The sequence below is a fragment of the Sander vitreus genome, chromosome 17 (genome assembly GCF_031162955.1).
Source record: "Sander vitreus isolate 19-12246 chromosome 17, sanVit1, whole genome shotgun sequence".
NCBI lineage: Eukaryota > Metazoa > Chordata > Actinopteri > Perciformes > Percidae > Sander > Sander vitreus.
This window is the reverse complement of record NC_135871.1, coordinates 19,965,430-19,979,662: the sequence shown is the minus strand read 5'-3', so window position 1 is coordinate 19,979,662 and position 14,233 is coordinate 19,965,430. Positions and strand designations below refer to the sequence as shown.

At 39.6% G+C, this 14,233-nt stretch overlaps 1 protein-coding gene across 4 annotated transcripts in view; it reads right to left on the bottom strand.

The window, feature by feature from the left end:
* ctbp2a (C-terminal binding protein 2a) overlaps window positions 1-14,233 on the bottom strand; it is a 63,756-nt gene that overhangs the window by 6,713 nt on the left and 42,810 nt on the right. For 3 of the 4 annotated variants that reach the window (XM_078273385.1, XM_078273383.1, XM_078273386.1), the window contains 3 exons: window positions 5,744-5,898; window positions 1,357-1,501; window positions 419-625 (listed from right to left, as the gene is read on the bottom strand). In XM_078273385.1, coding sequence (XP_078129511.1) covers window positions 419-625; window positions 1,357-1,501; window positions 5,744-5,898 — 507 coding nt within the window. Of the gene's footprint in view, window positions 1-418; window positions 626-1,356; window positions 1,502-5,743; window positions 5,899-9,035; window positions 9,045-9,385; window positions 9,396-14,233 lie in introns of all 4 variants that reach the window. The other variant, XM_078273384.1, reaches the window with a different exon arrangement.

Sequence of the window (14,233 nt, the reverse complement as noted above, 5' to 3'; positions counted from 1 at the left end):
AAAAGTATTTCAACTTTATTCTCGTCATGTTGACTTTATTCTTGACATTTCGACTTTATTCTCAAAATGCAAAATAAATAAAACATCTTCCTCCTTAATTTTTTCCCCTTGATGTGGCCCTAATGCTCCGCCGTAAGTTCCAAACAATTAAGTAAACTGGGTTAAGCAAACTGACAACCTGGAAACATAGTAAAACTCAATAAAGGGATAATTAGCACCCCTAACTGATATCAGAAATGAAGCTACATTAAAGTAGGCCTACATTTCATTTGACAATGTGAAAGGCAGACATAAGATACATTTCAAAATGGCTGTCCCTGCTGGCCATAATAGTAGCATATAGTTACTGGCTACATACAGTACAGTTGCTGTCAACCAAAAGAAACAATCCAAGGCTTAAAAGAAAGAAGGATCTCACCAAATCCGATGAGGCCAAGCGTCTCTCCTCGGATCCTGGCCGCCCCCGACGCCACCTCCCGGATCTGCTCCACGCTCTGGACCCGCGTGCCCTCCCGGAGAGCCTGGTACAGCCAGGTGTTTCGCCGGTACAGGTTGAGGATGTGACAGAGTGTTGAGTCGGCTGTCTCTTCTACAGCTGCTGAGGGAATATTACACACCGCGATGCCTGGTAAAGGTCAGAAGGGAGAAAAAATGAAAAAAACAAAGCTCTAGAGATGACATAGATAACATAGACACTTCAAATGACTAGGAAAATAATTGCTTGACAGATTTAATAGTTATAATAGCTGGTTATAATTACTGTAGCTGTTTTGAAGGGAGATTCATCTGTAGTTTTTTTTTTCACAAAAGAATTGGTAGGAAATCATTTTTCTTTACGGCCCTCTACAAAATAAAAACGCACTGAACTGGGAAGGATAAGAGGATAATTATAACTGCTAATTGTGCCCATGAAAAGAACATTTCTCAAAATAATCCATGTCAGCGTATTATGATGTATTACCCCAAAAATCCTGCTCTCATACCAAACATATGCTGAAGGGGCCAAATGGGAATCGGAGAGAGTTTCATATCAGTTGGAGCATCTGCTCCGCATATGCAATCAGCATTACATATTCCGTTTACAGTGTGTAATAATTCCTGTTACATATGTTATTTATGTAAGTCAATACAGCAAGCAGAGTTTGGTTTGGCCCCCATCCAAAAGTGCACTTTCCTTATCCATAATGCATAATTGTTGTTGATCCTCATGCGGTAGTGAATGAATGAGCCTTATGGGCAGATATGACCCCGCCTTGTTCATTATTCTCAGCATATGATTACCGTCTGCTTCTGAACAACCTCACTTTTCATATGTATCTTCCTTCTCTTTTGCCTGCATCTGTCCCTCAGTCTTACCAAGATCGCCGGCAGCCTTGATGTCGATGTTGTCGTAGCCGCTGCCGATGCGGATGATGATGCGCAGTGCCTTGAACTTCTCCAAGTCCTCTCTGGTCAGGGTGATGGTGTGGTACATCATGGCCCCTACTGCCTCATTCAGCACCTGAGGGACATTAGAGAAGAGAAGGCATCAACATCAGTATTCCCTTAACAATCCTTAGCTGTGTTAGAGATGGAAGTAAACTGGAAATCTGTGTTTACATTATGACCACATATGTCATTATTGTTCTTAATCAATATCATCTCTACATTCAAAGTCAGATGTTTTTTCCGCAACATTATGTATGAGCAATTTGAATAAAAGTCCCATTTTCCTGGACTTAAGTTTATGTCCGCTTTTCTTCATCTAAATGCAAATTGATTATTTATGTGTGCCCTAAAACGCAAGTGGTAGTCTGTGTGTTTATAATGAGTGATTGCCTTAGCTGTTTTTTGTCACAATCCATCCATTCAGACTGTATGCAAACAAGGTTGAAGTGAATGCGGGCAGGACCATAAAGTAGAATGACAGCTGCTGAAGAACCCAGAAAGCATGAGCAAGTAGCTGCTGCAAGCCACGGCCGTTAAACAACTGGTTTAAATTCACAACCCACTTGAATTAACCCAGCCAGATTAGCATAGCCATGAATTTGGCTAACATTTTTATTGGAGCTATCTGTAGTGAAAGCTGGATGCAAAATTGAAGGTTAAAGCTCTCCTCATGCATTAATCTCATTACTTGAACAAAGCAGGACCAGCAGCAGGCTTGGCTGGAGACGAACGATGCTGGAGAACTACACAGAATCACAGCCGACTGTTAAGCAACAGGAATACAAGCTGAGAGCAAGTTTACATGAGGTGGAAAAGTGAGCTAATGTGTTTTGTGTTGTGTTTATTAGTTAAAGAACTCTTCTGCAGTTTGAGCTGGCATGCCACAGTGTACGTGCATCTTTACAAGGGCTATACATAGGCGAGGGATCATGAATATTGCAAAGCACTTGACAACACACTACACATTATTCTACACCAGTGTAATGGAATATTTACAAAGCTTTAAAGAAACTTGAGCATTTGAGATTTATTTGTGGTTTAAGAGGGAGTTGTGTAGCGTGAATATGTAAAAATAACTATAAACTATTAAATGGTGGGCTTTATAGGTGTTGGTAGGCATATTCTTGAGCTTTGGAGTGCACCTGCTTTCAGTCATCGCCTGCTTGCTCTAGCTTTGTACTTAGTGTAAAAAGTTCTATCATTCTTGTCATCCAACTCTTGGTAAAAAAGCTAATTTTCCAAAATATCAAACTATTCCATAAAGATTATGGACAAAATCCTGCAAAAAAGACTTCATTAAACTCATTCAACAATTCAATACATTATTTGATAAATTTTTTTGAAAACATAACCACAATGTTTCACATTCACACTCCTGTTCTCCTTCCTCTGTGTATGGTTCTCAAAAGTCTTAGCGATTAAAGGTCAATTTTGGGGAAGCCTGCATTGGATGTTCAGACACTTGAGGAAAACAATGCAGACATGAAAGAACCATCATTTTATACATTCATTTTTTTTATTTTTATTACGCCTACATTTTAGAATATTCAAAACACAGAGCACTGCTTCACTTACAGCTAAGGACTGTTGTTGAATGTCATGCCCCTCTTCTCTCTCTTCCAACTTTTCCTGTCTATTCACTACACTTTCAACTATTAAAAAAAGCCCAAAGAAAACTGCCATTCATGTATGACAAAGTATTGATATTTTCCATTTCTCTTCTTAAAACGTTCTTTTTGTCCCGGTGTCGTGTTTTCTGCACGAGCGAGACACATATCATTTTCTCAATTACATCCTCAACTGTGCTGTGGTTGAGGTTTTCAGTGAAATTTTAGTTTGCACTTGAACAGCAGTGCTTCATAAAAACAGTTGTTACGGATACAGCGATTTGAAAGACAAACCACTTTTCATTTTTCTGCAAGTCTTTAGTGTCTTTCCATGGACAGTATTGTATTAGTTAATTAGTTAACATACCTACAAGTGCTTTTTAATAATTTTCTTTACACTTGTACTCAGCATGGGCCACAACACTTTTACAGGTCACCACTGCCACAAGAACACAAGTTTGACAGTGTACACGGATTCTTTGAGTGACAGATTCCTTAATCGCTGCATCTGCTCACTTCCAGGCAGTGAATGCAAAACAGACAGCAGTGTGCTTCGGTTTGCTTGCTTGGTGTGTGAGTCTGTTTAAATACTTGTGTGTGAACAGTTCTTCACTACTGAAACTTGCAGTGAGGTTCTTGGCAAGTGTGTGTGTGCATGTGTGTAGTGCCCCATCTGTACCCTCTGCTGTGCAGTTATAGTTGTGGGAACGCTGCCAACATCTATTCTCCCAGATGGGTCCTCAGTATGTGTAATGTATTCACTATGAGAGCATTTTGCTGGACAGAGATTGCTTGTGTGTGTGTGTGTGTGTGTGTGTGTGTGTGTGTGTGTGTGTGTGTTTATATATGTGTATGTGAACTAAAAGACTAAAGTAATATGAAGAAAAATCATGCAAGGTAGCATTTTCACTGAAATTAATATAACCATGACGTGGAACCCTTCCTATTCTCTTTTTGAGTGTAAAGACACAAACCCTCCAGCTTCGATTGTAAAATTGCTACTGACTGGCTCCAGTGTATAGACAGTAAAATAAGACAAATGTTTCACCCACTGACTCAGAACAATTATACTGCATTTCTATTACCAGCCTCCTTCTTATTTAACAAAGCAGCACTTCAGCACCCAGTGGGATTAGAGTCAGTGATGAAACCATTATAGTTGAACTAGGAAAGTGGAACAAGTCAGTGGGCTGAAATATTATTAAAACATTACAGAGGAGGAGATGATTCTTCAGTACTCAACTAAAGACAAATTACTCAACAATCACATTCAAAATGTATATTATGTCCATATCACAGTGTGTGTGTGTGTGTGTGTGTGTGTGTGTGTGTGTGTGTGTTTGTTCCTGCAAATACTGCCACTACTACTACTACTACTGTTACAGCAAGCAACACAGACTCATTGTGTTGCTACAGACAATTATGTGGTCTAACCCAGGGGTCTTTAACGTTTTTTAAACCAAGGACCCCTTAACTGAAAGAGAGACGAAGCAGGGACCCCCTACTACATATATTGTATAAAATTAAGTTGCATATTGCAACTGGGCCTACAATAACGTGTAGGGCAGCCTAAAGCCTTTATACATACCTTTTTAGTACATAGAATACTAAGCTATTAAAATAATAATTGTCGGCATGATTTTATAAATCATGTTTTAATGTTACACATACATGTGGCACATTGAATCCTTAGGATATACTGTATATCGGTATATGTAACATGTATGTATATGTAACATGTACTGTATATTAAACTTACAAACAATGCCTCACTTCCTGTTTGCACATATCCAATGTCTGTCACATGAATTTAATGCAAGTTGTAATGTAAAAGTCTGCATAAGATATATATATATATATATATATATATATATATATATATATATATATAAGCTATATATTATAAACTATGTGGAGGAAAAGTCAACTCTTAAGAAGAAAGAAAAAGAAAAGAAAATGTGGCAATTAATTTAAACTGAAAATTTTACTTTTCTTAAATTGTTAGCGTTTTTTTTGTTTTATTATTCTGTGTCTCTGTGTTTTAATCACATTTATACTTTGGATTTGATAAAATGTTAGTGTTGCTTTTGTTTCTCATTTCAGTCTATGCATTTTATTAATTTTATGTATTAAAACTACAATATAAAAACGGAAATGACAACACTATATGACTGTAGGAATCTTAGGAAACATGATATGATTATCAAATAAATTCCCCAATACCTGAAGTTGCTTGTTACTGCTACACTATCTGAAACGTCATTGTTTTAATTCTGCTTATTCCCTCCCTTTTTATTTTTTTCCTGGCTGAGTAGTGAGGCAGATTAGAAACATATCCACTCTAGACTTGACATCTACAGGCTACAGAGTGTTTAAAGCAACAACAAAAAGTTCATTGAGAGCAAATCAACTAGAATTGATTAAAGTTAATTACATACATAAACAAAAGCTGCTAAAATGAGCTTATAAATAAGGAACCATCATGGAAAGCACTTAAGAATTTGGACAAGGCTTTAAAGAGCTATCCCAGGACGGCGGTTCGTTTTACAAGGGGTTAGTTAAAAGTTCAGTGCTACAGGTTTGTTTTAGTGCAGGTAACAGTTTAACTAATGTAAAGATATAAAAAGAATTTGGTGATGAGGAAATCCTGACTTGAATACTTGTAGCTGCTGCATTTTCCAAAAAAATTACAGAGGGAAAGATTATACCTTTTCATGTATCTCCTGTGTGGACTGGGCATCACAGAAAGCCACAGTGGCCAGATCTTTAAGGATGGGCATCTCCACGGTGCAGTCGCGCCCATCCAGCAGCGCCACCAGGGGGCGTGGGTGCATAGGCCCATTCATAATCTGCGGCCGAATACCTGCAGAGAGACAGACAGAGAGAAGAGAGGGAGTTAATTATTTATGTGTGGCACACACAGTCAAGTGAGCTGCAGAAGAAGAGGTAAAATGTAGGAAATGCAACCCGCAGCAGGAAGTCTTTACACAGGCTGGGGCTGTGAGGTATGCCTTTGTGATAGGTGACACACACACACACACACACACACACACACACACACACACACACACACACACACACACACGTGTTTGTTCTCTACTTTAAACCACTATCATCGGCTCCCTAACCTGGCAACGCTGGTCGATATAACACACATACACACATTCTCTCACACACATACAACGCTGGTGATATGAATACCCTCTCTCGCTGTTATCCACACTGTTACCAGGCAACAGGTCCTTTCACCCCATGAGGTCATCACCTCCATTATCCTATCACCGTACAGAAGCCGACAGGCCTTCAGTGTGTGCGTCTCTGCACCTTCTGTACAGTTTACATCCACTACACACTTGTTCCGACACTGAAGAAAATCACCAGGTATTCAATAATTAAATTCAAACTTGTGGTTGTCTCCAGGTTTGACCTCTTGGAGTCAGTTTTTTGGCTTTCTATCTTTTTCCTTGCCTTGCTGTGGAGTTATGATACGGTTGCCCTTCAGGGAGAAAAGTGGCAAGAAAATCGCAGGAAACTAGAAATGTGTCAGTATTGATGAATTCTGTGTGTCATACTTGATTGATTGACTGACGGACTGAGTTGACTCTGCCAGAATGTGCCAATTAACTTACACTACCTAAAGCATTCTTTAGGTGATAATGTAAAATTGAGGAGAAAATGTGTCAGTGTGTGGACCCAAATTCCACTAAAAAGAGGGAAAAGAAAAAAGAGAAAGGGGGGGGGTCCACACACCACCACTCTCTGGCTCCCTGCTGCCTGTTGTCATGGTGATTAGAGGATTTGGGCAGGATTATGAAATATTTTATTTAGTGACATCTGCGCTGCTGGAGAGGACATCCAAGCCTGCTCGCTCTATGTCTCTCTAACTCCTCCAGTTCTGGGAAGCAAGGACGGTGTTTGTGACCTACAAGACTACAACATGCTAACATATGTACTTTAAACAGATCAGATGTGTATAATAGAAAACAAAATAATAAATAATAATAAAACAAAGGGTGCATGTAAATGTAGCAGTGTTTCAGTTAACTGTGCTTTAATTCTGCACCAGTAGCCTCGTGTTCTGTTCTGCACAGATAATCGAAAAGGTTGCATTGATTACTGTTCCAAATTTTAAGAAGATGGCCCTCTAAAATTGTATTTTCTGGTATTGGTCAACAATTTAAAAAGGCCCTAAAAATCCATTTTCTCAATCAGCTTGTTACTATGAGTTACGGGATCCCACATGAACGCAAACATTTCTGCCAAAGTTAGAACAGTTTGGGCTATTTCACAAGAGGTTTCTGTATTTGTGTGTGTTTTTCTGTGCAAGTCTCACTGGTTTGAAATGGGCTCAGTTGTGAAAAAGAGTAAACATTTGAATCTAAATTTCATGCCAGTTGTTGGGTTGTTGCTTTATGTTGCTAGGCCACTGTCAACAAAATCTGATCAAACCACACCCACACAGTCCTGATGAAGCAGATTAGCGGAGATTTTAAGTGCTTAATAAATAATAACCAACAACGTTATTTTTCAAAACTTTGACTTTAACTTATTAACTTGCTTATTTAGTCATGAACACTTGATTTTATAGAGAAATACTTACATTTCAAGTCAAGCTTTCAGGGGCTTAAAGCTAAGAGAAAGTCTTAAAATAATATCCAACCAGGCTATCTTTAACATTAACATTCAGTATAGCAAATAGTGTCCCACATTTCATAATTTATTTATTAAAATATTGTTCCCAGTCGATATCACGTAGGCAGCAGATTAACAGACTAGTCTATGCGGGAAAGTGTCTGTTTTAAAAAAGAATCTGGATGCAACGTTATACAAACTGTAGATTCACATTGTACCTTTGAACAAGCTATAAACAGTACACCTCTGTGGTGCCACATCACCTTTACACACATGCAAACACACACACACACACACACACACACACACACACACACACACACACACACACATTAGGAATAACAGACCACCTGAGCTAGACCTATCAGAGAGAAATGGAAACAGGGGATTCGTTTAAAAAAGAGCTTAGCAATGTGTCATTAATATCACAGCTTTGACAAACCTACATTCAACGTGCATTTTCTTTCAGGGTTTATTCCTCTAATAGGGAAAAGGGAGTTTTCCTCGCCACTGTCGCACTAAATGCTTGCTCTTGGGGGAATTACTGGAATTGTTGGGTCTTTCTATATTATAGTGTGGTCTAGACCTACTCTATCTGTAAAGTGTCTTGAGATAACTCTTGTTATGATTTGATACTATAAATAAAATTGAATTATATGAATTGAATTGAAACTGAATTAATAACTGGTGGCGTTCTCTCTCTCTTTTTCAGTCTCTGTTTCTATTAAACCACAGAGGAAGGTGAACCACATTCAGACATCTCAGAGGCGAGAAATTGAGGTGTGCAGCAAAAAGTCTCTACAAACAGAGATGACATGTTTAGGAAGAGTACACGGTACACCCCTTAAAGATGAAGAAGGAAAGGAGGGGAGCGTTGAGAAACAGTTTGAGGAGGGAAGAGGACAGTAATGGCGGAAAAAAAATTGAGTGTATCATAGATCTCTTAAACTTAACATCTCAAGTGGGTTGCATACTTGCAGGATAAATTGTATTTGTAAATTTGTGGATGGGCCTTTAAAGGAGTATTCCACCAATTTTACACATGAAGTTCAGTTTGCTTGTCACGAGCTAACTTTGTTTAACAAAAAGCCTGCAAACTGGATGTGTGGATATTTAGGGGGGCAATGTGGGCCTAATAAAAAAAAGCTATTGAATTGCATTATGGGAACTGTAGTATACTGTACAGTGTTTTTGGAGCTTCACCCATTCTAAACACTTAAAGTCAGGATATCTTTACCTCTGTTGTTTCATTTTTGATTATTCTATTTTATATCATTCTCTTGCAAGTTTCCCAACTTTATGTAATACTTCCTCCATCCTCCTCTGAGCAGTTTAAACAAGCAGATCGATTATTATCAGTTTAATCACCCCTGGAAACTTATTTTAATGAAATAATGTTCTGTTAGTTATTACTGACCTTTTCCTTTTTTATTATTGCTTTGCTTTTATGTTTTGCTTACTTTTTGTTGCTTTTATGAGTTGAGGGTTTTATAACTGCTTTGTGAGCCACTTTATAAAATGCTGTAGAGATAAAGAGATTGTGTTTTATTATATTTCATTATATTATAGCCCTTAACAATATTATTATTGTGCAACGCTCCTAATAAAAGCAGTGCTTCTTAAAAGCCTACATAGCATATCAAAAGAGAAGAATGGTGAGAAAAGAAGAAAGGTGCATAAAAAAGAAAAGGTTAAATGAAATATGTGGAAGAAGTGACATCCATCTTTCTAGTATAAGCTGAAAGCTTGCATTATTCTCACCGGAGGGACTCATGGTGTGTGTGAGGGGGGCTAAGCAAGAAAATACTTCTATCATCTAACAGTCACACACAAGGACATACGCAGCTCAAACGTGCACACATGAAAACACGGAAACAACACACACTCTGAGATGAAAGGACAGAAAAGCAGCGAACACAGGATCACTTGCTTATATTTTATACACACGTAAAGGAGACGCCGCTGGTGGAAAAAAATGCAGCTTCATATGTAGGTCAAACTGCTGTTTATTATTATTTCCTAGTGGCTAATAGCCTTTCTCCAGCCTAATAAGGTAGAACGTGGCACCGCATTTAACACATGATGAATCTGCAGATAATTAACGCCTAACAAGGCTGTTAATGAGCGTCTTAATGACTCAGATACCTGGCCAGCGATTTGAAGGATCTCTTTAGTTTGGACCGAAATAACTGAATCTTCCCTCAGTCACTCAGCCAAAGAGAAAAACTGAAAATGACAGTATGTTTATCATACATGAGGACAGGTTTGAACAATAATAAATCCACACTCATAATGTGTATTCACAAACAAATAAGCACACATTCTGTGTGAAAGCTCTGTAATGGCCTCTTATCACCATGCCTCCAGAGATTGTCTGTCACATCAAAGTTAATGAGTTTGGAGCTTTAGACTCTAGTCTCATGCCGTCAGAAGTACATTAAACTGCATTTCTTCCTGCTAGTGCAGGTCGAGCAGAATTCATCGTCATTTGAAGTTCTTAAACCAATCAGTAACAGGCTTTAAATGCAACAACAGTGTCAGAGGGAAATGTTATTTAGAAAAAAGGCTGAGTTGTCTACATATGGGATGCCATTCTCAAACAGGTACACCTTGTGCTGCAATTTAAAATAATCCACAGAGTTTACATTTCTAAAGTGAAATGTTCTAAAATGTATCCATAAGCATGCTAATACCTCACTGATTCAAATATACTGACTGTGCCGCAGCTTAGAGAGCTTTTCAGAGGATGTATTTCAAACACTTTCAAGATGCACATTTGACAGCAACTAAACAGAATATTCTGACTTTGCCACCATTCTAGCTAGAGAGTAGTATTACCAATAACCACCCTAGGGTGGCTCCTAACACCCCCACTGATCACAAGGCAGCTGGTCTAATGGCAGCACTTGTAGGCCAGAGATCCAGCTACTAAAGAATAAAAAAAAACGCATCTGGCTCTTTTTATTTACTTTACTTTACTCTTGTCTTGCCACTTTCTCTCTGTTTATATTCATCTCTCTCGCTCTATCACTCTTTCTCCCTCCAGCAGCTTGCCAGCCGCCCCACCCGGCAGCCAGAATTCTCCTTGACCAAACACAGAGTCCCACCCAACACACAAAACACCAGTCTCACTTTTAAGAGGGGTAAAAATGCACCACAGCCATTTATCAATTGCATTTTTGCTGTTATGTAACTCCTGTGAGCTGGGGAAACCAACATGACTAAAGATGGTTTACATTAGGCAGTAGGATATTTTGGCTGGTAGTTATTCGCATAAAAATGCAAATTGCTTGTGTCAATTTCCTGTTATTGTACCCAAAGTATTTATCATAGCACAACAGCCAGCATTGTCTGTAAGCCAGCAAGTAATAAAGAAACACGGCCAATAGCTTCGCTAACTAAATCTAAACCGTGTTCAGTGTGACAGCAGATAGTCTTGTCCAGTGGAGGTCATGTCTTGTTACATCCCTCAAGGGAAGTTTGAATGGACTAAGACTGATATCATCCTTTAGCCAATGCTAATCACAAACTGGATGATTCTCCAGGAAGTATGAAAACATTTGGCAGAGCAGGCAAGAGCGTACTTCAAACCACAAATGGATTACAGATGTTCCAAACTAAAAAGCCTTTTTGGATTCTGACAACAGAAATAGAAGTCATCTTTTTAAATGTTAGAGAGAGCAAAAAAAGCAGAACTCATAGAAATATGTTTCTCCTTAGTGAATAGGATCTGGTTTCTAATTCTCTCGTTTGGAAGGGGTGATCTTGGAAAAGCAGCTCAGAAAGCTTCACTGCCAGACGCTGTGAGTCAAGAGTTTTCAGAGGGAGAAGGATAATTTCCTGAATTGAGCACAAACAATCAATGAAAGAAAACAAACCCCAACTTAAACCTGTGTTTTTCCCTAGGGTTTGGAAACCAATCTTTAAATTGCACTTTAGTTTTGCACATCACACTACATCAGTTATCCCCATTTCTAAAGCTCTATTTTCTGACAGATTGTGTTCTCTGGTTTTGTGGTTTCATGGGTCTCTAACATGCCTCAGCTGGTTTACAAAGACGATTTCATTTAGACACTCCCTACAGATTTACTTGTGGCTTGTTTGTGAGGTTGTCCCACACTTTGAAAGGTAAATTGTCCACTTTGGGTACTGCAGTCGTATTAACTTACCTGCAATGTTGTGATTTCCTGAATAATTACTGTGTACTCTGCCATCTCGAATTTCTGTTAAAAGCCTTCTAAGAAGTTTAGTATCCTCCCCTTAGAGACTGTTTTATAACCTGATGTCTTTTTTAACTGACTCTATATTACAGGTGACTTCTTCCAGGAAACCAGCACCTTCTTTTCACTCTCCTCTTGCCTCTTTCTCGCTCTATTTCCCATTTCCCCTGTAGTTGTGTGTGCAAGGTGATGAAATGCCTCAAACTGGTGTGATACATGCCGCGGACGCTCCCACAGCGGTACCCGCATCAATGGAACAATACAACTGCAAAAACAAAAGGAAATGAGGAAGATTTTCCATGGCACAATGATGTCAGGGCCACAGCAGCGGTCGCTGAGTTCACAGCAAGCTTTCAGAGAAAACTACTCTGTAGTTGAGGCAGCGCCAACACGGGCTCAACAGGCTTAGGACCAACAGCTGGTTCTGGTTACCTAGCAACTCCCAAGCTGGGGGCCTCAGTGATGGGATAGTCAGAGAGTTAGAGGAGGAGGGGGTCCAAGCCGATAACCCAGCAGGCTGTCTTTGTGGCAAGTGCAGCAGTGAGACAGGAAAAGCTTGATATTATGATGTAAAATATTGCCCCCAAAAGGCAACGTGCCACAGGCCACCCAACCTGGCAACCCAAACATGGAGTGTAAGGTTTGCCGAAGTGGCACAATCGGTGTTTCTCGTGGCATTTTCCCGGGAGACATCAGGAACACAAACATGTTCACAGTGGTACTGCGCACACACAGCGGCACACAGAGTTTGGCTGCAATTAGCTTCACACACACCCACAGATGATAACCATTAATGATCAGTGGTTTTCTGGGATGTCACAAATTTTGTTGAATAAAATGTTTAAGGGCATTCACAGGTCTCAATGCCAATGCTCTCGTATACTTCTGTTCTCATAGTGCTGGTTGTGTATGTGCACTGGCATGCTACTTACAATATAAAAACAGCTATGCTACACTCTATAACCGCGCATACAAGAAACCGGCGCCTGTATTCTTGGGAGTGTCTAATTTCTTGAGTGTGTTTACCATAGAAAAAGAATGGAGGTGTAATCTTTTTTTTGGCAGACTTGCCTCCTCTAGGCCCCCACCCGACCCTATCAGCACCCAGCTACACCGCCGCAACCCCAGCCTGTTTCTTGTTCCACTATGTGGACACACAAAGACCTTGTTTGTCCGCCCTCTGCCTGCCCTCCTCCAAACTTATCACCATCCAAAACGCCCAGCCAAGGCCAAGAGGGGCGAGGGAGGGGAGAGATAAAAAGATGAAAGAAGGGCAGGGCGAAATTACATGTAAAAGTGCAAGAGAGCTGAGGAAGAAAGGGGAAACATACGCTGACATAAAGATATCACAGGTGGTGTCAGCGGTAAATACAACACAATGTGAGAAAGGAGAGCATCCATCCATCACCATCTCCTCTTTAAATGTTGTCTTTTGTGCCTCGCTAGCAAGGCCTGAAAACAACCGGGGTCCTGAGACAAAAGCAGCTGTCAGTGCTGATGAACAGCGGACAGTGCACTCAAGCTTTACTGACACACACACACACACACACACACACACACACACACACACACACACACACACACACTAAACTTTGAATAATCTCTGTTACCTACCCACAGGCAAACACTGACCACCAACCAAGGAGGAGACGACATCAAGAAGTATGAAACAAATTCAAATATTCATCTGCAGAATCTAAAAATTCCATAAATTTTCCTGTGAAAATTTAACGATATTTTTAGCAAGACTGTTTGTCCTAATGCACCTAAAAGTTATGTTGACAACACTGATAATTATTAGTAAACAGTGAACAAGGTATTTTTGCAATGCTGACAACACTGAGAAAATTGGGAATTATTATTGTGAGACCCAGAAGTCTGGTTTTGTATTTTTAATGCAATTTTTCAACTGGATATTAGTGATTCTTTTAACATTATTTTCATTTGTATTTAAGCATCAAAGTGAACACTAATAAATCCACATTTAAAAAAACAAAGAGCTCCACACTTTATATCCACAGTACACGCCTGAATACACACCCAGAGCATTCACACACACAGGACCAACTATTAACACTCTCACATAGAGCCACTCATGTGCCCATTCTTCTGAAACCTTTGACCCTTCAAATGACAGCCCATCTAATCTCACCTCCTCTCGCTGCTGTGCAGAGTTCTGTGGTGTCAAACCATACATACACACACACACACACACACACACACACACACACACACACACACTTTTCATGACACACTTCATTGCAAAAAAATAAGAGGCTCATTAAAACCAAATCCCTCCTCCCCCACCTCTCACCATCACACACACGCGCACGCGCACACACACAC